The 27,759-nt window shown below is 36.1% G+C and overlaps 1 protein-coding gene across 3 annotated transcripts in view; it reads right to left on the bottom strand.

Annotated features, from left to right (window-relative positions):
* The window catches only part of LOC138695809 (uncharacterized), a 228,166-nt gene that overhangs the window by 152,219 nt on the left and 48,188 nt on the right, over nt 1-27,759 (bottom strand). For all 3 annotated transcript variants that reach the window (XM_069820040.1, XM_069820041.1, XM_069820042.1), the window contains 11 exons: nt 24,589-24,768; nt 22,217-22,394; nt 18,595-18,794; nt 13,962-14,195; nt 13,080-13,261; nt 9,030-9,249; nt 8,391-8,525; nt 5,487-5,655; nt 3,922-4,064; nt 3,587-3,814; nt 1,497-1,631 (listed from right to left, as the gene is read on the bottom strand). In XM_069820040.1, coding sequence (XP_069676141.1) covers nt 1,497-1,631; nt 3,587-3,814; nt 3,922-4,064; nt 5,487-5,655; nt 8,391-8,525; nt 9,030-9,249; nt 13,080-13,261; nt 13,962-14,195; nt 18,595-18,794; nt 22,217-22,394; nt 24,589-24,768 — 2,004 coding nt within the window. The remainder of the gene's footprint in view (nt 1-1,496; nt 1,632-3,586; nt 3,815-3,921; nt 4,065-5,486; nt 5,656-8,390; nt 8,526-9,029; nt 9,250-13,079; nt 13,262-13,961; nt 14,196-18,594; nt 18,795-22,216; nt 22,395-24,588; nt 24,769-27,759) is intronic.

Raw genomic sequence — 27,759 nt, 5'->3', positions numbered from 1 at the left:
TCATCACAACAAATGGCAAAGGAAGTTGAATATAGTTCGTTCAATTTCCTTCAATGCAGTTTCAGAGAAAGAACTTTGCTGACTGTCCCCTCTAGTGTCCACTGATAAATAATTTGTTGTCATAAATAAATGTCTTTCTTTACTGAGACAGAATCTTGTCTTCGCCTGTAATAACCAATCACAATCCTTGTTTAGAAAAACTGACATCTTTCATTCATCTCCACATGGAGAGAGACTTGCCACATCTAATCTATACTAATAATAAATCTGTAGCCGAAATTTTTCTGGTAATTTTCGTTTTTCCAAAAATAATTGGTCCTAACATATATAATTAACCACCCTGAAACCGAAAATCGCTTTTTTGAAATTTTTGTTTGTATGTCTGTCTGTCTGTCTGTATGTTTGTTACCCTTTCACGCGATAATGGCTGAACGGATTTCGATGAAAATTGGAATATAAATTAAGTTCGTCGTAACTTAGATTATAGGCTATATGGCATTCAAAATACATTATTTAAAAGGGGGGTTATAAGGGGGCCTGAATTAAATAAATCGAAATATCTCGCTTATTATTGATTTTTATGAAAAATGTTACATAATAAAAATTGCTTTAAAAATCATTTCCGATAAGTTTTATTCTTTGAAAAATTTTGATAGGACTGATATTTAATGAGATAAATGAGTTTTAAAATTAAAATAACTGCCATCTAAGGCCGTGTAATGAATTAAAAAACAAATGACTTCGTCTATAAGGGGCCTTGGACAGCAACAATCGAAAGCTATGAAAGATAGCCTACAGATAATGTTTCTGCATTTCTATGAAGTAATATCAGAAGCTTAATTAACCGATTTGTATAATTAATTATTAATTCACCATTGGAAAGTGTAGTTTCTCTAGATGGACATAATGCTATAATGTTATCACAGTAACTCCTGAGTGAATTGAGGACAGGTAAGATTAAAATATATTCTTATGCACAGAAAACTTGATAGGCTATTCTGTATATTCGTTTCCTGTATTTCCTAAACTAATTTTTATGACCAAATGAGTGGTCTCTGGATCAAAATGATCGCATTTTAATTTTTTAATTAAATTTAAATTAAGTAACATAATAAACGATTTATCCTTCTATCAAACATGAATGTTCCCTGGATCAAATGTCCTATTTTAATTATATAATTACTTTATATTTATTTCTAACGGGTGCAGCGGAGCGCACGGGTACGGCTAGTAAATAAATATGAACAAACTGAAATAGCAGTCATTGAGCAGTAGATGGTTGCTAGGAATGTGATAACTATGCAACATGCGAATAGGGGGATGGTCAGAAATGTTTGTGTAGGAATCCGTAAGTTGTCAAGTGGGCATTGAAAGAATAAAATACAGGTAAAAAGAAATCAAATTTATGACATATTTTAAAATATGGAAAAACATTAATTGCTGATGAATAATAATAATATAAGTGCAATAGAATCACAGAAGCAATAATGGTATACCTCTTCATCAGAATCAAAATCAGGCCAATCATAGATAGCACTCAAATTGGTATGACGACCTTGAGAATCTTTGACCCAGGGATTGTTTGGGTCGAGATCCTTCAATGACGCAGCAATTGCATGGGACATCTGCTCCTGTGAACAGAATTTACAACATTATTTATTGTTTAAATAGAGCTTACAGCACATCCCGACATTCACAAACATTCTTGTAGAAAATGAAATAAACCACTTCATTTTGTCACTTTTTCTAGACAGATATTCATGTATTGTTCTTTAGGTAAAATGACATTCTGTTATTTAGTAAAGCTTATCACAAAATTATCAGATATTAATTCAATAAAGTTTCTTACACAATTATCAGATGTTAGCTTGAATGCCTTCATAATAAAGAAGTGATATCAATCAGTATTTTAGTTTCCTCAGGTGAGGAATTTTGATTTTGAAAAGAAAATTACTGAACATAAACACATTCAAAATTATACCTTTCTTACTTAGGGAGGAAGTGACATAACTGTGAAGCAAGAAGGGAACAACGACTGTGAACATGGTAAATCCAAATTATTGAACATTTATTGTTTGTACTGTTATGTCATGTAGAAGTGCTGGAGAAATGGTTACGCACTCACTGGAAATCACGCTAGCATTGAGCCACAAGTCACCCTCCATTTTCTCGCCTCACATCATAATAATGTCTGTGTAGGTGCGAATATGTTCAGCGGTGAGTGGGGCTGAGTACAATGATGTGAAACCTGTCACTGATAACACATCAGAGAAAATTATCATCAATCTGACAGAAGACACTGGCAGCAGTGACGAGACTGAGAAGGAGGACAACAAGGAAGAGGAGCTGAATAACAACAAACCAATATAATTCAAATCACAAGTAAGACTTGAAATAAATTTAAAATCATATCAGTGGTAGTATATGTTTTCATGCCGGATAATAGCATCAGAACCACTCCTGCCTGTCCCAGCATATACACTTCCTGCAAGTGGCTCTCACACATTTCACAGTAAGTTTTGTTTTGTCATACCTCGCCACTGTACATTTACAGTATATCCATATAGTAGTACTGAAAAATAATAATACTTACTTACTTACAAATGACTTTTAAGGAACCCCCAGGTTCATTGCCGCTCTCACATAAGCCCGCCATCGGTCCCTATCCTGAGCAAGATTAATCCACTCCCTACCATCATATCTCACCTCCATCAAATCCAGTTTAATATTATCCTCCCATCTACGTCTCAGCCCCACCCCCCCAAGTCTTTTTCCCTCCAGTCTCCCAACTAACACTCTATATACATTTCTGGATTCGCCCATACGTGCTACTTGCCCTGCCCATCTCAAATGTCTGGATTTAATGTTCCTAATTATGTCAGGTGAAGAATACAATGCATGCAGTTCTGCGTTGTGTAAATTTCTCCATTCTCCTGTAACTTCATCTCTCTTAGCCCCAAATATTTTCCTAAGCACCTTATTCTCAAACATCCTTAATCTCTGTTCCTCTCTCAAAGTGAGAGTCCAAGTTTCACAACCATACAGAACAACTGGTAATGTAACTGTTTTATAAATTCTAACTTTCAGATCTTTTGACAGCAGACTGGATGATAAAAGTTTCTCATCCGAATAATAACACGCATTTCCCATATTTATTCTGTGTTTAATTTCCTCCCGAGTATCATTTATATTTGTTACTGTTGCTCCAAGATATTTGAACTTCTCCACCTCTTCAAAAGATACATTTCCAATTCTTATATTTCCATTTCGTACAATATTCTCGTCACGAGACATAATCATATACTTTGTCTTTTCGGGATTTACTTCCAAACCTATCTCTTTACTTGCTTCCAGTAAAATTCCCATATTTTCCCTAATCGTTTGTGGATTTTCTCCTAACATATTCACGTCATCCGCATAGAGAAGCAGCTGATGTAACCCGTTCAATTCCAAACCCTCTCTGTTATCCTGGACTTTCCTAATGGCATATTCTAGAGCAAAGTTAAAAAGTAATAATACCGGTAATAATAATAATAATAATAATAATAATAATAATAATAATAATAATAATAATAATAATAATTACATCGTCAACAGGGTCCATAGCCATAAGACCAGGAAATCTTCTCTTCCGGACTTTACGAAGTGTTGGAGGTGTCTCAGGAGGAATTAAGCCTTTAGATACAGCTCGTACAAACTCATGACGTTTCCGGCGGGCTAATGTGGTAGTCTGAATAATAACTGGGCGAGGTGTGCGAAGGTAAGGACGGGCTACCATTTCAGACAGCTTCTCTGTTACCTCTTCAAGTTCGTTCTGCAAAGATAAAGCGTAACAACAGTACAAATTAAGCATCTTTCTTCAAAAGTTCAAAGTGTAGTGATATGATATGAAGTATCAATTCAGAAGTGTTAAAACATTACCTGCATGAATTCGAAGATAGTTTTGTTGTAACCATTATCTTCCAGATAGTATCCATACACGTATGAGCCACAGAGAACCCTTCTGGCTTTTAATAATTCTCGTACGCCATCCTCCACAAATCTGGTCCCTTTTTCTGCTGATTCTACAAATACATATTAAGATATTAATTTTAAAAAGTTTCAAGTACAAAATCCGATTAATTTCTTAGTGTTCTGTTGCCAACAGCTCTGTGTGACTGGTAGGCTGAGCTAAAATCCCTAGAATTCTGACAGTTTAGGCGCAGCAAATACAGCAAGCATTGCATGTTAGCATCGACATTTAACTACAGATATTACTGGAAATGCTCATTTTCATGTACACATTATTATTTATTTATTTAATCTGACAGGATTAAGGCAATAAGGCCTTCTCTTCCATCCTACCAGATAGCACATATAAATACAAAAAAGAAATACAAACACTGAATGAAATAATACAAATTAAATTAAAGCCCTATTAGAGGGTTAACAGGGTCAAAAGAACACTATAGTGCTCTCATCGAGCTAATACAACAAAAAAAAGAAAAGAAAGAAAAACAGACATAGCAATGATGATAGTGATAACTGATAATAATAATAATAATAATAATAATAATAATAATAATAATAATAATAATAATAATAATAAATACATTAAATATTAATTGTCAATTTTACAACAGCATAGTTACAATATTTACTATATGTCATGGGTTAAGCCGAAGTTGCGCAACCTGACATGTGTTCAACAAGCAATTCCATGAACTAGAATGTGATTTTTTAATTTAAATTTGAATTTTGATGTTGTCCGACAGTCTATGACATGGTCAGGGAGAGAATTCCAGAGACGTGGAATCGATATGCTCAAAGATGATGAGTAGAAGGATGTTCTGTGCAGAGGAATAGAGAGAAGGTACATGTTCCGGGTTCGAGGTAGTGAAGGGTAAACAAAACGAGATGCTAGGTAAGAGGGTGTGGAGATGTGGACGATTTTAAATAGTAATAAGAGGAGTTGAAGAATCTTCTTTCTTTAAGTGGATTCCAAGACAACAATTCTAGTGACGGTGTTACATGATCGAATTTTCTAATGTTACAAACGAAACAAAAGCAGATATTGTGAACACGCTGTAGTCTATGGGCAAGATCAATATTTAGATTCGTGAATAGAGAATCGCAATGGTACCTTGTAATTTTTGTCCAATTGTGAGTTCATTTTCTTATAAAATTGTAGAAATTTAGAGCCTGCATTTTCTGATAATATTTGTGGTCGTTCACGTACATATATACCCTTAAGACATATATTATAACAATTATACAACAAATGCTTAAACATTTTATGACTGAAAAGAAGAGCTAAAAAACTACAAATTATCAAACCACTACATCATATGAAATATAAGTAAAATAATAATATGCTTAAGTTAAGAAAATCAATGTTTCATTCATGACATAAAATAAAGAAAATGGAATTCAGTGTGAAATTCAAATCCTTTATTATGATCTATTAATCTCTTCTCATAAAGCTATCAAGTAAGTGAAATTCATACCTTCACCTTTCTGACCTTTGCTGAGGGAAGATGCCAGTATCTCCATTTTCTGACGCACATTATTTAACAATGGTTCTTCCAACTTCTGGCTGTTCTCATGATTTCTGAACCTTGTGTAATAATGAAGAAAGCGATTTAACTCCTGCATCTGTTGATTTCTCAGCATGGCCTACCCAAACAAAACAAGCCATAAGTTGTTGTAAAAATTAATTTGTCTTCGAAGAAAAACAGTTCATAACAATGGGAATGATTGTATTGTTGCTCGTACAGATGATAATGGCAGTTTCAGCAATGTTAACACATGTTCTTTTATAGTGAGTACCAATGTCTTTCTCAGTTACATGACTGACCTGTTCCATCTCATATCTACAACAAACTATGTCTGTGATAGACTGGGATATTGTTTTGCTGCGAATGGTTCTTATTTTGAGCATCTGTTGTCAAGTTTGGTTAGTGGTAGTGTTTTATTTAGTTTTATGTCTTACTTAACTTCATTTTACATACTTATTTGTCTCAAGTTTGAAGTCCAAGAAACAAGTTTAATAAATAGTTAAAAGACACGAAACAGGTGATTGGGTAAAATTCCTACACATTCACACGTAAAATTTAATGGAGATTCGGTTATATAAATTTTAATATAAGGTGCCATTTAAAAAAAAAATAAAGTTTACTGTCATACACTGTATGGCTGAATAACTTCTTTCCAACACTGACATCATATTGTATGATTTATCTCCAACAGTTTTGTATGTGTGTCTATATATATCTATATATATATATATATATATATATATATATATATATATATTGCCCTTAGGAAAGTTCAGAATAACAGGCAGGGTTTGGAATTGAACGGGTTACATCAGCTTCTTGTCTATGCGGATGACGTGAATCCACAAACTATTAGGGAAAACACGGAAATTTTACTTGAAGCAAGTAAAGTGATCGGTTTGGAAGTAAATCCCGAAAAGACAAAGTATATGATTATGTCTCGTGACCAGAATATTGTACGAAATGGAAATATAAAAATTGGAGATTTATCCTTCGAAGGGGTGGAAAAATTCAAATATCTTGGAGCAACAGTAACAAATATAAATGACACTCAAGAGGAAATTAAACGCAGAATAAATATGGGAAATGCCTGTTATTATTCGGTTGAGAAGCTTTTGTCATCTAGTCTGCTGTCAAAAAATCTGAAAGTTAGAATTTATAAAACAGTTATATTACCGGTTGTTCTGTATGGTTGTGAAACTTGGACTCTCACTCTGAGAGAGGAACATAGGTTAAGGGTGTTTGAGAATAAGGTGCTTAGGAAAATATTTGGGGCTAAGAGGGATGAAGTTACAGGAGAATGGAGAAAGTTACACAACGCAGAACTGCACGCATTGTATTCTTCACCTGACATAATTAGGAACATTAAATCCAGACGTTTGCGATAGGCAGGGCATGTAGCACGTATGGGCGAATTCAGAAATGCATATAGAGTGTTAGTTGGGAGACCGGAGGGAAAAAGACCTTTGGGGAGGCCGAGACGTAGATGGGAGGATAATATTAAAATGGATTTGAGGGAGGTGGGATATGATGATAGAGACTGGATTAATCTTGTACAGGATAGGGACCGATGGCGGGCTTATGTGAGGGCGGCAATGAACCTTCGGGTTCCTTAAAAGCCATTTGTAAGTAAGTAAGTAAGTATATTGTGACAGCGACATGAGATTCGAACTCACGACCAGCGTCCCGCAAGAAAGCAGATCGCGTGGAGCACGAAGGAATGGCGCGCGGCGAAGAGGGGAAAGGGCCAACGCGGCGAGAGAGTGGAGCGAGAGTGCGCGCGCATCTGGTGCTGGTAGAGAGGAGAGGGCTCTGGCTTTTTCTGGAGTGCCATCTCTAGAGACGCGTGGAACCTTCGAGGCTACGTCGCTGTGGTTATAAATTACGGACGCGAAGGAACGACAGCAGTTTTCAGTTGATTAGTCAGCCAGTCAGTGAGAAAGCCAGAGCAAGCAAGCCAGTCTTGTGTACCGGAGTTCGACTCGAGTGTGCGTCCGCATCTGCGTCAGCATCCGAAGGCCTGAGTTCGAGTGCAGTGGACCGCAGTTAGAGGGACCTGAGTTCGAGTGCAGTGGACCGCAGTTGGAGGGACCTGAGTTCGAGTACAGTGAACTGTCTCTGGAGGTCTGTGGTTCGAGATATTGTGAACTCGAGTGACTGAGATAGAAGAACTGTGAACTGAGAACTGATAGTTCTGATTTGTAAATAGTGCTTTGTAAATATTAGTTAAGATTAACAGTTCATTGTTGTGCGTAATAGTCCAAGTAAATTGTCATTGTCGTCGGTGGAGTGCTATAACGAATACTGTGTTGAGTGAAGATCCAATTGTTGACAAGAGCGTTTAAGGTGGATTGTAGAAAGGAATTATTGTTGTGACGAATAAATTACATTGTTGTTACTAATAAAATTCACAATATATATATTATAAAATTAAAATTTAAGAAGTTGTGAGTAATATTACATACTTTTGAACACACTGTGTGTGTGTTTGTGTATGTGTGTGTGTGTGTGTGTGTGTGTGTGTGTGTGTGTGTGTGTGTGTGTGTGTGTGTGTGTGTGTGTACGCATGCGCGTGGTGTTTTTCTTCTGCCATTTACCATATAACATGAATCTGGTCTATGGGCCTTCAGAGATTTATCGTTTCTAATTTTGCAGTCAAGTATAATTTTTGTCAGCCATTTCCCGAAACTTCGATATGTAATATCGTGTATTAAATGTATTCAATTTTTCTACCATTCTCTGTGAACTGTTTTTGTTACAGTAAAACGTGATGTTCTGACTTCACTTCATTAGATAAATATGAATACCATAATCAGAGTAAAAGTGATTGAATATAAATATAATCTCACTCACCTCACTTATCAGAATCCCTTGCTTTTCATCCGCCTTATGTACAGCCTCAAATCTATTACATCGGAAGTATCCCCCTGTAGCAGAGCTGTGTTTTTTCCAATTCTCCAGACACACCCAACAGAAATCAAACTTGCACTGTAAATTAACAAAGTTACCACAAATTATTTTAATTATAAAAAATACTTCCCATAGTGTGTTTGATATTTGTGCCTTGTTTATTACAGAAGGTTTTTTTTAACTGTTTTGATAATACCATAAGAATATAATAAATGAGATGTTCAACTTTCATAATCAAGTTATATTGGCTTCATTATTTCTGCTAGCTGAAGATACTAATGTATATAATTTCTTTGTTTTCAGGATGTTTCGGGAAAACAAAGCGACATGGAATACTGATAATAGTCTTATATGGAAGATAGTAATGCTATCCTTATTTTCTTGAAAGAAAGTACTCTGCAATTTGGGTCCTTATTATTTTATAAGTTTATAATGAATACAGATAATGGCAGTTTTGAAGATATTACTGTAGTTCAAACTTAACATCTCTCATACTAATTAGAAAATATTAATAAACACTGTACATAAACTAGTAGTATGCTTAAATTACACAATTTTCTGTAACGGAAATATCATAATTACCTTCGAGCACTTCATATGGTTGCAGCCTTCATTCTTCTGAATAGGTGACTTACAATTGGGGCATGGTTTGGAATTGGTAACCAACCACAGACAATTGGCAGCATCTTCTGTCTCAATACAAGATGCTCGAAGTTCTTCTGGTTTTACCTCCGAAATTTTCTGTTGCCACTGATGCCACTGATTACACCCACAAGGTGCATGTGCTTCACCCAAACATTCCCTGCAAAATTTTCTTCCTAAATTAGTAACATAAAAATTCAATAATGAAGCAGAAAGTAAATCTAAGATATGTCAAAAATTAATTTTGAGACAAAACAGAGAAGGCACAAGCAATACTTTATTTTTAAAATCTGGTACATATATACGACAAAACTTATCTGATTACTACTGTAAAACAACCATTCCTAGCAACTTCAAGTAATATCTGCACAATATATGTGCATAATAATTCTTACTCCTATTCTAAGATTACTCATCACCTCTATCAGCGACCAGATTTTCAGAAGCTTACTTAATCCAATTATTTTATTTACTTGTTTACTATTTACTTATTTATTTTTTATTCAATGGGAGGGCTCTTATCTTGCCATTATTCATCCCGACTCTACAAACAGGCTCATAGATGTTGCTAGTCTCAAGAAGTATAGACCATTTAATTCGTCAGAGACTATCCAAAGTGTATCAGAAGCGGTGGGTCCACATTACACTCTGAACGAATGAACAGATGTATGGAAGGAAGCACGCATGCACGAATGGAGGAGGATGATGATGATGATGATGATGGAGAATTACAGTAAAACTCCGATAAGACGCTGTTCAAGGGACCGGGTGTAAAACGCGTATTAACCAGGACCGTATATTAGGCGGGTATACTAATTTTGACTTGTATACAGTATCTGTTAGCATTTTTCTTTAATGAAATACATGATTCATGAAAGGTAATACAGTATTACTCCATTATGTAATTACTGTACTGTACGTCAAAGACATTTACAATATGTACTGTACTTAATTCTTTCGAAAAAAAATAGCCATTTATAGTTGTTTGCCGTGTTTACCACACTTCAGTTTCTGCGATTACATCCTCCCGACGTCGCAGCTGTAGTGATTGAATCGCGATTTTTTATTATCGTTCTTAATGTCGATGATGGGATTCCTAATGCATCAGGGAGTTGTTTCTGAGTAAGAGTACTGTTCTTATCGTACTTTCGTAAGATTTCCAATTTTTACGACACAGAAGGGGCTTTTCGTTTAACACTCATTGTAATGACATTCACAGACACTTCAATACACAAAAGGACAACAAACTGCCCAGCAAAAATTTCCAGAATTTTATTACGGCCGAGTGAGGAATGCTGTATGAGAGAGAGGGTTAGCAAGAGGGTGAGGTATTGTAACTGTATGTAGGCTTTAAGGGCGCAGATAAGGAGTTGAATAGGAGAGCGTAACAGAGTATACTAAGGTATGAAGTATGAAGGTTTAAATGCGCAGATAAAGGGTCGAATACCAATACTTTTCAGGTTAATGGCACCAGTGAGTTCAATGACCAAGATGTTTCATTGCTTTTACAGTACATTGCTTAAAATTACATTGAAAATATTCCACAAAAACAGCATATTATGCAGGACTTGAGCACAACAAACGGGGTATTTTATAAAGGCGTTATATATGAAATGTGCAGGACCGGACAAAAAAAGCGTATGACATGGGATAGCGTACTAAGCGGGCGCGTCTTATCGAGGTTTTACTGTATTGGGATATCAAAGGGGAATCAGAGTACCGGTACCTGGACAAAACCCTATGTGTTGCCTGGACCACAGGCTTGCCAAACGCAAGTTATAAATTCAGAGTGGAGTGGAATTTGAACCTGAGTCCCCTGGCTTATGAGCCCAGCACTCTAGCACTGACCCATCATGGTAGTATTTTTATTAATGTACTACTTCGTAAAATTTCCAGTCATAAGACAGTCTGGAATAATTGGATAACTTGTACTACTGAAAATAATGTTGCTGCATGCATGTTTTTTAACTCCGACTCAACTTCCAGCATATACTTGTTCACTAGCCTACTGTCTCAAATCATTTTTTCATCCCTAGAAGTGCCATGCATGAGTCTGACAAACAACAGGTGGGTTGTGCCTCAAGATCTCAAAACCAATGTTAAACTGCACATGGCCATCACCGCCATTAGCAATGATCAGTTGATGAGCTATGAAATGGGATATCATGCTCTGTCTGCATAACTGATTGTTTTAACTGCTATTTCCATATCAAGTTTACCATGCATTCTGATGGGGATCAAAATATTCCTATTCATCCCAAAATCGAAAATATAGCACATACAGTTGTAAACACTCCAGATAACCTGATTCTTGAGCTTAACATCTTTCTTTGAATCAATATATGTCTTAACCCTTTGATGCACAGAACTCTGGTGGCACAACTTCACGACATTAAAACAAAATAGAAAGTGTGGTGGAGTCACATGAAGCCACTATGCCTCAAAGGGTTAACCCAATCAAATAGTGGATGTTCTTTATTTTAATATCTCGTAACTATTTCTATCTTCAATTACGAGGCGTGTTCTTAAAGTAAGTTCCAAAAGGGTGTAGTAAGTAAACGGGAAGATATTTACAAACCATTTTTGTTGCCTTGTATTCCCCACACTTCAATTACTTCTCAACATAATCTCCACCATTATTGAGGCATTTATCGAGTCGTGGCACAAGTCTTTCTATCCCCTCATTGTAGAATTTACCCGCCTGCGATGCGAACCACTTTCGCACTGCTGTTTTCACTTCATCGTCGCCATCAAAACGTTGCCCACCGAGGAACTTCTTGAGGTGCAGGAAGAGATGAAAGTCACTCGGAGCCAAATCCGGGCTGTAGGGGGGATGGTCAATTTGTTCCCAGCTAAATTTCGAGATGAGATTTTGGGTGTCACGAGCTGTGTGTGGCCGAGCGTTGTCATGAAGCAACACAACTCCGTCAGTCAGCAACCCACGTCTCTTGTTCTGATTTGCGCGACGGAGCTTCTTCAAGGTCTGACAATAGGTTTCTCTATTAATGGTTTCACCCTGAGGCAAGAATTCGATGAGTAGGACTCCTTTTCTGTCCCAAAAAACAGTGCACATGATCTTGCGTGTTGACATGGTTTGTTTGAATTTCTTTTTCCTTGGCGATTCAGTGTGCCTCCATTCCATGGACTGCTGCTTCGATTCAGGTATCATGTGAGACACCCAAGTCTCGTCACCTGTCACGATATGGTCAAGAAACTCATCGCCTTGCTCACTGTAACGTGTGAGAAAGCTCAATGCACTGGAAGCTCGTTTGGTTTTGTGTTCCTCGGTGAGCATCTTGGGTACTCATCGTGAGCACAATTTTCGATATCGTAATCAATCTGTCACAATTTTGTAGAGAACACTCCACGACATTTGTGGAAAATTCAAGGAAAGCGAAGAAATTGTGAATCTCCTGTCCTCTTGAATTTTTTCATCGACAGCACGCACCAAATCGTCATTGATCAAAGATGGCCGACCGGTACACTGCTCGTCATGCACAGAGACGCGGCCCTCGTTGAACTTCCTAACCCATCTCCTGACCATTCCATCACTAATGGCATCATCACCATACACCTCACAAAGTTGACGATGAATGTCAACTGGTTTGATGTTCCTTGCATTCAAGAAACGGATAACAGACCGGATCTCACAGTTGGCGGAGTGCTCGATCACTTTAAACATTTCAACTGATCACAACTAACCACACACACGGACTGAAGCTCTGAAACTGCATGCACAGCTTGTCTGAGAACTGAAGAAGAAAACAAGCATGCTCAAAATAACGATTGCAGCAATGCGACGGCTGAAATTGAAAAGGGAACTTACTTTAAGAACACGCCTCGTATATCATTGCAATACCCCCTTTCACTCCCTAGATTTCGCAGGCAACTTTCAATACTCACTCTGTATAATTAGGTATCTAACATGGAAAGAATTTTAGGATGTAGAAACAAGAACAGTTCCCTCTTATATCGTTGCAATAAACTCACCAGCAGAAGAAGTGGCCATTTCCACAGTCAACAGCATGAGAAGTGAGCAATGGGGGTTTAGCTGAAGGAATATTATGAAGAACATCACTTGGCTGAGTCTGTTCTGTCTCAGGAAGGCGAACAGCCCGACCACAGCCAGGCATGGGACACCACTTGATGCTGCGATTGCTCTCCACAAATGCCTTAACAATAAATCAAGCAACAAACTTAGCAAATATCTTGTGGTTGGTGTCGTAATATTTTGAAGAAAACAATGGAAACATAACTGGTTTGTCTATATTATAGGCGTGTATTTCACTTTCTATTCCCATTCTCTGTTTCACTTATATAATAGTCTGCGGCTTATAAATTTTATGCGTAATTTAGTGCAGTGGTTCCCAACCTTTTTTGACTGACGACACACTTTACTGAACGTCCACAATATCGCGACATACTTATTTGTTTTTTATTAGTAATAATAATAACTCACAATAATATTGTTTCACAATAGTCCATCTACAGTCACCTGTAATGATGAAGTGGGATGTTTGTAATTTGTAATATAGAATAGACATTGTAACTTTTCCGTTTTTTTCTCAATTTAGAACTCTAAAATATGGGATGGAAAGCTGCCCCGAAGACTTTTCTCAGGACAACGGGACGCATTAGCGAAAAACGGGACAATCCCATATTTTACAGGATGTCTGGGAACCCTAATACAAGCATTCTGAATAGACTGAGTCATTTTCGTTCTTCTTCATGCATGGATACTCGCAATTTAATTAATTAACACTGGTGTGAAAATGTTTTCTGAATTAGCATTAGGCTGTAATTGCATTTGTGTTAGTGAACTCCCAGTTTTTAAGAGCACCAGCCACCACTGAACAGTATACCGGTACATACCTTGATGTCGAACTGGAGATACCTCCGTGCCATGTCTGGACTGACTAGTTTCTCGATTACTTCCACAGGCACAAGAATATGGCACTGATAGGCAGGGCACAGGATATGATGGGCATCTCCATCTTGAATCTTTACTGTAAGATAGCTCTCCCAGCAGGAAGTACAAAAGCGATGGTTGCAGGACATCAGCACTGGGCGATCCCAGCAGGGCATAGCCAACATGCAGATCTCACACTGTTCACAAGTAAGCACGTCATGTAGACCCTGACAGCAAAATAATCATTTCCAATCTCACTCAAATAAGACAGTAAAAATAAGTCCTGAAACTGCTGTTACATCTCATCAGAATGAAAGTAGAGTGAGGGGAAATGGGATCACTGACAAGGGAGTCGAAGGTTTAGGGTGATGGGACGGTGATAAAAATGAGGAATCTTGTTTATTAAATATTGGTACAGTAGACTGCCTTGTATCCGGCAACTGTGGGACAAAGCCAGTGTCAGATAACTGATTTTTACGGATAACTGGAAAATACAGTAGAACCCCGATCATCCGCCTCCTTATCAATCGATTGACAGATTATCCGACTGTCTTTCTCTGGCGTTTTTCTTTCTTTCTTTTTTGCTACAGAAATATATGAAGATCTCTATCATATATTATATTAGCACGTTATTTTTCTAGAGAGAGTTATTATAAAACTTTACCCTTACACAATATAATCTACTGTTTGAGTTGTTTTACTGTGTAACTTCTATATAAAATGTCTTCCACGAGTATCACAAGAAATCGTGTTATTCTAAATATAAAAAAGTACAAATAACTAAGTGGTTTGGGGAACGAGAAACTTTGCCTCATCTCAGAATACGAGAATGGAGTGACAACTGTGAGTAATTTAATAAAAATCAAGGATAAATTGTATAAACTATGTAAATCTGCAACACGAGACCTTCACTATCCCTATTTTTCCACAGACAGACAATACAAGGAGTTTCCTTGTCCCTTAAAAACCCGTTGTTAACAACTTGAGTTAAATCAGTGAATTTCTGATACACTACCTAACATGTTGAATACAAGACCATATATGAAATTACGAAAGTGTAAACAATATTCACTAAATTTACGGAAATCTTTTATCGTACGGATTATCTGATTTTCTCGATTAATCGTTCAGCCTACCCCCTTCATTACCACGGATAATAGAGGTTCTACTGTACTATGCAAATCTGGCTTTCAGGTAGAAGCTCCCTGTCAAGCAGGCTTGAATAATTTCAAGGGAAAAATTGTTCCGGGGCTGGGCATTGATCCCAGGACCCTTTGCTTAGCGCATGAATGCTCTACAGACTGAGCTACTCCAGGAACTATACACGACACAGTCACAATTCTTCTCTTTATATCCACAAAATTCAAATGGGCTGACAAGACACCAGAAACCCAACTTTGAGTGCACACAATTCTGTGTGACTTAAATTGTGGCTTTCTGTTATATACCAGTACCTACAGTAACAAATACATATTCAATTGGAAAATACCTTTATAGGTTATGTAAAGACACACTGTACTGCACAAACATTTTCTTCCATGTTGAAATTAGTAATTTTCATATAGATAATTACTGAAGCAAAAGCACTAGATAGAGATATCACTTGAAGAGGTCTTGGTTGCAACTATGTTGCCTGTTTTGCAATATGGATCAACAATTGGCTCTCTTCTGACAAAGAAAAAATTTTACAGTCTGTACAAAAGAAACCAAATGACCTGGAAATGTACAAAAACTTGCCCAGACATGTTCAAACATTTTTAACAACTGGCAATTGGCCATGATTGTTTGGCCAAACACCTGCATAGAATTGGAATATATCAGTCCCCTAACTGCCCATTGTGCAACTCAAACCAAGAAATGGATTCGGAACACCTCAAAATCTGTGCTTCAGTGGCTGGCCATGATAATATCTTTGAAAAATATTGGAGTGCAAGAGGTCAAATGAGTTTATTGTCAAGCGCCTGGCATTAGAAAACAACAACATTTTTAACAAGAGCCAGAACAGGTCACATTGTCACTCAATTGTACCTACACCGATTTGTACTGATAATCCTACTTGTCTGTGGTGTAATAATCACGATGAAGATCTGGAACACATTCTTCTATACTGTCCATCCATAAACCACAAAAGAAGTAAATTAAAATCATCAGTACAAGTTGCAGAAGACACAGCCCTGCAGTATATATTGACTACACCCCAACTCTGGCTACTAGCAACAGGCATCTATAATGAACACCGATCAAAATACCCCTCATTTCTCGTGAAAAACAACAACTGAATAGACTACAGTGGACTATAGTGGACTTTATGTTGTCAGCAAACAGCTGGATACATTAAGAAGATTGATTGATATAGATAATTAAAAATAAAGTTTTGAAATACGTACAATGTTTACTTTTAGTACTGAATACGGTCATGTACATTCATCAGTTCATAATCATTGTAATACAGTAATACATAATAGCGTAAAAAATACTAAAAGTTTTCGTAACCTTATGACAATTTTAAATGGCGGTCATGTGACGTGAAGAACAGTGTAGCCAACGTCACAGCTATAAAGACTATGAAGTAGCGCTCGATGATTTGAGCGTAAGAATATTTTGCTTACGTTTCGCAGAATCCAATGTGCAACAGCAGCACTTAGCAGTAATAGCCATGATACTATCCATCATTCGAATGAAATTTTAATGTGCTGTAGGAACAGAGAATTTCACACTTTCGTATTTAGACTCATCCAACACCCCTTCGAAATGTATTTATGTGTATGTATGTATTTATTTACACTGCAAGTGGGCAAGCACCCCGTGGCAGTGGTATATACAATATTAACAATACACAATAAAATGATAACCAATACACAATAAAAATTTACAATACACAATACAATTTTACAACACATATACAATTTTACACACAATACAATAAGAATACACAATACAATTTAACACAATAATAATAAAACATAAAATAAAATACCTAATTTTACAATACAACCTACATAATTATGTATAGGTCCTACATAAGTTTCAACAGTCTTTCACTTTACTCTCATCTCATTCCCTGTAGTGGCACTATGACGCATTTCACTGACACTTTAGCACACATTTCACTGACACTCTGTAACACATTTCACTGACACTATAGAACACATTTCATTGACGCTATAAATTATCACTGATCGGAACTGTTCACTGCACTGTAAAACCATAACTTCACTGACTCACCTCGCTTCACTGATACAACAGTTCAAATAAGTCAAATAATTACATCCTTATGCATACTTATAAACAGAACTACATTTAAACTAAATATTTCTAGTCTAAGGCCCTCTTACACGCTTTTTTTTTAAATAATTTACAATTCAAACCAAGGAAGTAAACTTGTCAGCCTAGATAAATACATGTCACCTTAAAAAAATTAAACGTTGAATGTGTTCATGTGTTAAATTGAGAGATATCATCTCTGTGCATTGTTTACAAGGTCCAAGTGACAGGTTACCAATGCTACCCTCTACTCCAGGGACATAACGGATTTTTTTTTTTTTGTTTTCATGCGTGAACAGTTTATAGAGTAAACACAATGTGAGGCATGAGCGATCTACGAAAACCACTCACATCTTTGTCAGACTCTTCTCTTTCGCATGACTGACTCTTTTTTTTTTTTTTTTTTTTTTTTTTTGGCATAGCCAAAAGTGCCATTGTTTTGGTATTGCCGGTTATTTGGGTGCCGGATACGAGGAATTTTACTGTAGTTAAGTGTTTTACCACTAGTTCACACAGTAAGGGAGACATGAGTGTCAAGTGAAAACTGGTAGGTACAGGGAATTTGTCTCAGGGCTTCGATGTGAGGCAATAACTTTAATGAGTTAGGTCTGAATAAAATAGTGTTGTTGTTCAAAAGCAACGAAACCATTAGTCCTCTGAGTATGGAAACAGAAGTACCCGAGTGGAAAGAAAATGCTTTCTCTAAGGAAACTTTCGAGATGGAACCTGGGTTAATTATTAGCCTTTCTAACAGACTGAGCAGACCTGGCTTCAGCTATCAAGGTTCAGCAGGTGTGGCCTGCAAATGTTTTTTTTTCTTAATTGGTTATTTTACAACGCTTTATCAACTGGTATGGTTATCTAGCATCTGAATGAGACTGTGTTAATACCAGCAAAATAAGTCCAGGGTCAGCAACGAAAGTTTTATTTGGTTATTTAACGACGCTATATCAACTACTAGGTTATTTAACAGCGATGGGATTGGTGATAAGAGATGACATCTGGCGAGATGAGGCCGAGGATTCGCCATAAACTACCTGACATTTGCCTTACAGTTGGGGAAAATCTCGGAAAAAAAAAACATCTATCCACACACCATTTATTCATCCATCCCTCTCTCTCCAGCTGTCTGTCCGTCCTTCCATCCATCCATCTGTTTGTCCATCCATCCATCCATCCACCTATCCACCCACCCATCCATCCAACCATCCACCCATCCATCCATTTATTTATAGCTAAAATATATCATCAACACAAGAATGAAATGTAATCAAAAGAGTATTTTGAAACAAAACATTCATCACCATTTACAAAGAGCAGCAGTGTGCTTACAATGATATCACCGTGTGATTTGGCCAGACTCTGTTGCTGAATGGCTTCAGGTGGCTCTGCATTGTTGTATTCCAATGTAACAGCTGTTGGCTCTGTCCCACAATGCTGCAATGCTGAGGTGGGAGGCTGCACACCTGCTAATTGGCAACATTGCACTGGATCCTTCATCCACTTCTCCAACAGAGCTTCTCTTGACCATTCTATAAATAAACGAATGAACAGCTAAACTTCTCTACGAGAAACTAATTAGAATGGTAAATAAGGAATACTGGAGAAAGTATGAAATTACTGAACGAAACCTTAAGGGGTTAGGTACAGCTTACAGCAGTAAAATTTTTGGAAATATTCAACATTTTTTTCCTCCATTACTATGTCTTTTACCATAATGAAAACTGGAATGTGTAAAATACTGTCCTTCTGTCAAAGGTAGAGGAGTGATCTTGCATCATATTGTAGATATGGCATGCATAAATACACACAAAAAATTTCATCACAGAATGTTGGATAGTTTTTGAGTTATGTGGGAAATGCTTCATCACTGCACAGTGAATTGGATTAAAAAAAAAAAAAGTAAATAAGTTTTTTTAAACAGTAAAAATTATTTTTTTATATAGCAGAAGGGCAGTGTTTTATATATACTAATTTTCATTATTGTACAAGATTCAGTAATGTGCAACTCAAACCAAGAAATGGATTCGGAACCCCTCAAAATTTGTGCTTCATTGGCTGACCATGATATCTTTGAAAAATATTGGAGTGCAAGAGGTCAAATGACTTTATTGTCAAACGCCTGGCATTAGAAAACAACAACTTTAAAGATAAGTTCGATAAAGAAGTGCTGTTTATAGACTCAAAATTTGCCATTGAGACAATAGCTAATGTGAATTTATCCATATCTTCAGAAATAGTGGAATGCAGAACATTATATAAGCACTATCTAAGAAAAAACTTCATATTCTTTCAGTGGATTCTTGGACAATGCGTTATGGAGGGAAATGAATTTGCAGACACCCTAGCTACGAAGGGCTCTCAAATTCTGCACTCAAAACACTAACTAGCAATTTTTCACACAGTAAAGAGACTTATGTGTAAAACCATCACACAAAGCACTCAACTTCAGCTATCAACAAGAATCTTTCTTAAAGAGTGGTGTAAAACCATGGATCATATCCCGGACTACCCAAGGGATGTAGCTGTTGCAGAATTCCGTGTCCTCACAGGTCATGACTGCCTACAACATCATCTGCATCACTTCGGAATTGCACCAAGCCCTATACAAGTATGTACAATGTGTGACTAACAAGAAATCAGAGACAAAAACCATTTGATCGCTGTCCTGCCTTGCCAAAAAGCAATATGACTAGCAAATACTGGGAAGACAGATGTAAAATGAATTTATAACCATTACTATGTTCATGCCATTTGAATAAATAAATATTGTGACAGCGACGTGAGATTCGAACTCACGACCAGCGTCCCGCGAGAGAGCATATCGCGCGGGCTTCACGGGGAAAGGGGAAAGGGGCCTACACGCGAGGGGAGGCTGCGCGCGCAGCTGCTACTTAACGCAGTGAATGTGGAACGACCTTCCCGACTATTCCAGAAGTCCGTCGAAGTGGAGATATCGAGATAATTCTCTACACACCTGTAGAAATTTCTCGCAACTATGATTTTGCTATAAAAGAAGAAGCGCCAGCGAACTCGAGCAGAGTTTTCAGTTATTCAGTCAGTGAGTAAGCCAGAGCAAGCAAGCCAGACTTGTGTGCCGGAGTTCGACTCGAGTGTGCGTCCGCATCTGCGTCAGCATCCGAAGGCCTGAGTTCGAGTGCAGTGGACCGCAGTTGGAGGGACCCGAGTTCGAGTACAGTGAACTGTCTCTGAAGGTCTGTGGTTCGAGATACTGTGAACTCGAGTGACTGAGATAGAAGAACTGTGAACTGAGAACTGGTAGTTCTGATTTGTAAATAGTACTGTGTAAATATTAGTTAAGATTAACAGTTCATTGTTGTGTGTAATAGTCCAAGTAAGTTGTCATTGTCGTCGGTGGAGTGCTATAACGAATACTGTGTTGAGTGAAGATCCAATTGTTGACGAGAGCGTTTAAGGTGGATTGTAGAAAGGAATTATTGCGGCGAATAAATTACATTGTTGTTACTAATAAAATTTACAATATAAAAAAATTAAAAATAAATAAATAGTTAAACAGATAGAAAGATAAATAATTACATAATAAAAGTTAATTACGCAAGTTATCCCCATTCTCCTTTCTCTGCCTTCCTCATGATGGAAGAGATACATAGCTCTGAAATGTTGGATGTTTCTACATCTCAATTCATACAGCATTGTCATAGTCTTCACACTATTTAAAACTATGTCATGATTAGGGCTAGGATTTTGATGACCTATAAATCATGAAAAAATGTCCTAAAAACAATGCATTTATGACCTAAAGATCTTTAAAAAATGCTCTTAAAATTGATCGTACATAGTTGGCTTAGTAGGAAAAGGTTTTGTACTACTTAATATTTAGACTAGTAATTAAATTAAGTTTTACATATTTTTTTGTAAGTAGTACATTTTAATTAATTATTTTACTTGATGTAGTTTCCATGTATGATTGTTTACCTCTGCTTCGGCATGTGGACGTGAGGTCAGCAGTTGGCTGGTCGGTCTTGGCCCTTCATGGGCTGTAGCACGATAGATTTACTTTACTTTTAGTTTCCATGTAGTTTACCACAAGGCCACTCTTATCCGGAATTAGCAGGTATAGAAGAGTCTATATTCAAGGGGTGGTTGGACTGATCCATTACATGGGGTGTACTACGTTAAAATGGCAATATTTGTGTAGAAAAACGATTAAAATATTATACAAAATAATGGGTATTAATGGACAAAATATGTAAAAAAAATATCAAAGGAAATAAACATTATTTTACATCTTGATTACACAACTTTTAACACTGTATCACTTCGGAATATGTATGATAAGAACTTTCATGTGTTAAATTTTAACGTACCTTGTTAACATGTTTCAACCTATTTTCGGTCATCTTCGGAACTGGTCGTTGTTTGTCTTGGCGCCTCTTGTTTCCTGTGTGGGTGCGTTCGTAGTGTAGAGTCAAAGAGTGTATGTGTTTTGAAATTGAGTTGTGTGTTGAGAATATCGTTGGGGTGTGTTTTCATGTGTCTGTATATTTCACATTGTTCTAATGTGTTAAGTTTACATTAATAATAGGGATTTATGGCCAAAATTAAATGAAAATGCCTAAAAAATGACCGAATAAAACAAAAGATTCTCTTATGAGTTGAAACGGACAAAAAATGCAAAAAAATGCCCTAACAAATATGTCTCAAAACACTCAGTTTATCACATAACATATAAATACTAAAGCAGCTATGTTTCTGGCTTACTAGAAAAAAGATGCAATTTCATCAAAATTCTAGCCCTAGTCATGATCATCGATTCTGATTTTGAAAATAATGTTGATAGAATTTGCTTTGCATACAGGCTATATGTGAGAAAAATTTTAACTTTTTCAAACTGCATTGACAATGTTTGCCAGTGACCAAACTCAAAAGGCATTACATAATACAGTCTTACCTCTGTTAATAGCTTACTAACCATTGTCCCTGAGCAATGCCTCGGCAGTGAACAAGGGGATATGCAGCATGTCTGACGTCTCCACAAGTAGTTGATCTTTAGCCTCTTGGAGGTCCTGAGTTCTCAACCCGCTGTAAACTTCTTCCTGTTCTCCTGGCCCATACAACTCTGCTTCATTTATAGTGTCACTACTATCAGCCTGTAAAACAAACTGGTGATATAGAATAAAGTTTAAGTGTATTTTTAATTAATGAAATACACCAAATACCTCTAACTGCATTATTAATATCTCTTTGCATGCATACTTTACACAAGAATTATTACAATTGTTATTAACATTTCCATATTCCTCATAATGTTTGTAACATTCTTTTAAATTTATAATATAAATATGCATTTAAATCTTTTTGGAAGAAAACAACGACAACATTAATGGTGATAGAAAATAATCTGCAAATCGTGTTTGTCATTTCTTGAAACAAAAGTTGAAATCGTCCTTCATATAGCATCCAAGTAGAAATAAATAAATGGTAAGTATAATTACTAATTTATTGAAGTTATGAGTCTGTTTGATATGACTGTTGTTCTTGCCTATCAAAAAGAATTTACTGCACATATTACTAAAAATAAAAGTATAAAAGAAACAAAAAAATAAATATTTCATAAATAAGATACTGTACACACATAATACTTAACACATTACTGTAAACTTAATTTCTTTTGTAAATTAATTTATTTTCAATTTCTTCGAAGATAATAACTTAAATGAAGATTGAGTTACAGAATGTGTATTCGTAATAACTTTATTTTGGGTTTACATCAAATGTAAAGAAATCTTTAATGGAAATAGTTTTGTTTTATAAGAATGTACATTCTTTACTATTTTGTAATTACATAAAAAGCAAAGAAATTAACAGATACTGTGAATGTTAAATAAGTTTAATTGCATTAAATTTAGAGCTAAAGAGGTTATAGCATAATAAAGAATGTTAAAAACCAAACAATTTGCGTATAATTAATTCATTGAATATTTTACGTTTTCTGCAGTAGTTTGATCGGAACGTATCTGATGAGACGTTTTTGTTTACATTCTCCTCTCGCGTTTGGCGAGTGGATGATTGCAGTTACACTCACCCCCACTGCAGAGCAATGACCTCAAGGAGCACAGCTACTCTTTGAAGTGTTGAAATATGTTACATATAGTATTCTCAAAGCTAATGGACATATCAAAAAACGTATTTGACAAAACTTGTTCGTATTGACTTGATCTGTTGCCTCTGTGAATTAATATAATAGGTTCCCTTCCATCCTGTATTATAATGAATTAGTTTGATCTAAATACTTTTGGCCATATACTGGGTGTTCAGTTCAAAGTGTGTCATGGCTCGCTGTATGTCGTCATGTGGCTAGTCGATGAGCATAGAGAATTCAACCTTCCTACACTTCCGCAGAGGCATATTACCTATGTGCCAAAGAAGTTGCCTAGCAAGTACGGCGTTCATTCTGAAGAGTACTTACCGATATGTACGGTAACGCCTGTAGTGGCAGGAATGTGAACTGTTTGGAAACACGTACTGAGGTGAGTTTTTTCCTTACTGTCGGGATATGTGGAGAGGGTTAAGACGATTACTTACGTATTTGTTGACATTAACTTCGACGGTCAACATGGACACGGAGCATTTGATTTGTGTTGTGGAATGTTGCTGTACGCAACCGATGATAACAAATACCCTGCGTACGACTTGCCCGCGCAAAACACAGTTCGAAAGAGGTTATGGTAGCACACAGACCGTACAGACCGCCATCTGTTGCTACGACGTTCAAGTTATACCGTACACGTTCCCAAGTTCAGATTGAACGTCTTGATTAATAGGCAACTTCTCTGACATAAAAGCTGAAAGTCGCTTCAAATCACTGACTCACAACAGTGATGTCATGACACACTTTGAAATGAACACCCAGTACTGTTCATACTGTTACATGTGGCGCTTTTGTAGAAAAGAATCGAAACTCATTAGAACAAAATCGAATAAATCACCATTTTTTTTAAATAATGATTTCAATCTCATTCTGATCATAGTAGAAGTTATATTTCATATATTACACTTTCCGGATATAGTGACTTAACGAGCAAATGAGAAGAAAACCTATCCATTAGCTTTGAAGAAAATACAGCGCACAGACTCATGGTATGCCAAAATACATTAGGGATGCCATGAAATTCTTAAAATCAACATATAAAAAACTTGTGATGTATTTTTTATGTATAAATTAAAACGAGATCTCATAAGGAAGGCCGAATGCAATAAAGACAGAAATCAGACCAGAAATATGAAAACCAAACTACATAAATAGCCAAATAAAGCAATGCAGGTGCAATTGGATCTACTTACAAAGACCATCCTGGACTCTAGGAGCTGTGCAATATCATGATGGTTGTTCCGCATGGCCATATCACAAGGTGTAAACTTGTCATGATTCTCTATGAAGAGAGGTGAACCATGGTTCAGAAGCAGTTCCACGCATCGCTTCAAGCCCGACGTGGCGGCACAGTGCAGTGCAGTGTTGCCTTTCTGTCACCCGGCAACCAAACATTCAACAGTGGAGATAAGGGTGAGCTGTGTGAGTTATATGAAGACTATACGTGTAATACCTGAGCCATCATGATAATTTCAATTGAAAATTTTACCACCATTAAATTTTTTGCACATTTATTCACTTGAAGAAAATATACAAATGTATGATTTTGTTAAGGAATTGCAATTACTACAATTAAATTTCCCAGTGTAATGTTCATTCTCCTTAGATCCAATCTGTTTGACTATTTTCACTGAGGGGATTGTCAAATTGTTAAGAATTATTTCAAACGTATTTGTATACAAACAATTTTATGTCATTCAGTAATCTTTTGATGTCTAGTTTCATTCTTTTGTGCTCATTCATTGTTGTCTTTATAAATTTCTGAAGTACAGGATAGCTTTGACTCTTTCTATCTATGTGTTCTCTGGGTGAATGTTTTCCTTCTTTTCTTTTATATTATCAATTCTGGTCATCTTTTAATGTCATGTCGCTAGTACGAATGTTAATTTAATTTAAAGGTATAGCTCTGGAGTCGAAATAGTTCATTACTGAAACAAAGTTTTTTTTCTCTTTGTTAACTTTAACTTATACATGCTTTAACATCTATGATCATATATCGTGTGTATAGGATATTTGGGCATATCAACATACCATTGACTATTGTCGAGTTTCTGTTTCTATTATCTTGTGTTATAGATGGTTTGTGCTCATGCAACTTACAGTAAAACCACGATAAGACGCTGTTCAAGGGACCGGGTGTAAACTGCGTATTAACCAGGACCGCATATTAGATGGGTATACTAATTTTGACTTATATACAGTATCTATTAACATTTTTCTTTATTGAAATACATGATTCATGGAAGATAATACAGTATTACTCCATTATGTAATTAAGCTACTGTACTATACATTAAAGACATTTACAATATGTACTGCACTTAATTCTTTCGAAAAAAATATCATTTATAGTTGTTTGCCATGTACGTGTTCTCCAAGTCCTCATGTTTACCACACTTCAGTTTCCTGCGATTACATCCTCCTGACGTCGCAGCTGCAGTGATTGAGTCGCGATTTTTTATTATCGTTCTTAATATCGATGATGGGATTCCTAATGAATCAGAGAGTTGTTTCTGAGTAAGAGTACTGTTCTCATCGTACTTTCGTAAGATTTCCAATTTTTCCGACACAGAAAGCGCTTTTAACGCTCATTGTAATCACATTCACAGACACTTCAATACACTAAAGGACAACAAACTGCCCAGCAAAAATTTCCAGAATTGTATTACGGCCGAATGAGGAATGCTGTTTCAGAGAGAGGGTTAGCATGAGGGTGAGGTATTGTAACTGTATAGGCTTTAACCAAGCAGGTAAGGAGTCGAATAAGAGAGGTTGGGGATAATAAGGTATGAAGTATGAAGGTTGAAATGCGCAAGTAAAGAGTCGAATACCAATACTTTTCAGGTTAATGGCACCAGTGAGTTCAGTGATCAAGATGTTTCATTGCTGAAAATTACATCGAAAATATTCCACCAAAACAGCGTATTATGCGGGACTTGAGCGCAACAAACGGGGTATTTTATAAAGGCGTTATATATGAAATGTGCAGGGACCGGACAAAAAAAGCGTATTACACGGGATAGCGTAATAAGCGGGCACGTCTTATCGAGGTTTTACTGTATTTAGATTTTGTTTTAATGTTTATGATATTGGTGATTTAGGCAGTGATGAATAATGGTATGTAAATTTCCAATCCGTAATTTGCCTTTATAACTAAGGGAAATCATGAAAAACACCAATCAGATTGGTCGGCTGGGGGGTTTGAATCTAGGACCTCTCAAATGTGAGTATCAATTTTTATCGTCTGAGCCACATCACTTAGTTAAACAAAGTACTGTCAAACACAAGTCACAAAATAATATTATAAAATATCTCAAAATAAAGACGCATTTCTCCAAAAAATTGTGAATCCTTAACATCAGATGTTACAACTACTAAGAGTTTGTTTTTATCAACGACATTTACAGAATTCCACAAACTTCAATGTAATATTCAAGTTTAAGGAAGTTTTGAAGATTTGCTTCTTCTTCACAAATCAAATAATTCTTTAGAAATCAACAATTGTCAGGTATTACACAGGTCTTACCCGAAGCATCCCATTAAACATTTTAGAAGCAGAATTTAACTTGTGTATACACAATAATAGGAATTGTTAATGATGTAATAAAGAAACTGTACAATAAAATATATGATATCCTACGAAGAATAAATTTAAATCTATTGAGTTATGTACAAAGTAACAAGATAATTATAATAAGAGTTATGCATATTCATTTAAAACTAAATCTCCTACAATATCAGAAGCAAAAGAGGTACATTGATAACATGCAAAGAGAAAGCACCATATATCTAACTAAATTAATATCTACCTTTATGAACAGAGGATTTAGACAGGAAATGGCATTACAGTCACCTATTACTGTTAAGGTACGTACTAATTATTTCTAAGGATGTTTCGATTTTTATTTACATTTCCCAGAAATTATTAGTTTTCTTTCTTAACTACAATACATTTTATACTGCTAAGCTAAATATATTAAATTTAATGAAATAATTTAATTTCTCATGATAAAGTTTCAATTCTTTTCAGACCCGAGTTTTCACATACATTTTGAGGTTATTTGAAAATTCAAATTAAATTAATATTAATTTTTCTATGGTTACTGCAGTATTTCTGGGTCAGTAAACCATATATAGCAATCATAGTGAAATTTTTATCAAATGAACCGAAATTGTAACACACTGTGATTGCTATATATGGTTTATTGACCCAGAAATACTGCAATAACAATTGAAAAATTAATACATCTTGATTACACAACTTTTAACACTGTATCACTTCAGAATATGTATGATAAGACTTTCATGTGTTAAATTTTAACGTGCCTTGTTAACATGTTTCGACCTATTTTGGGTCATCTTCA

Source organism: Periplaneta americana, chromosome 3 (assembly GCF_040183065.1).
Source record: "Periplaneta americana isolate PAMFEO1 chromosome 3, P.americana_PAMFEO1_priV1, whole genome shotgun sequence".
NCBI classification, from domain to species: Eukaryota; Metazoa; Arthropoda; class Insecta; order Blattodea; family Blattidae; genus Periplaneta; species Periplaneta americana.
The sequence above is the reverse complement of the archived record's forward strand: the minus strand, read 5'-3'. Positions and strand labels throughout refer to the sequence as shown.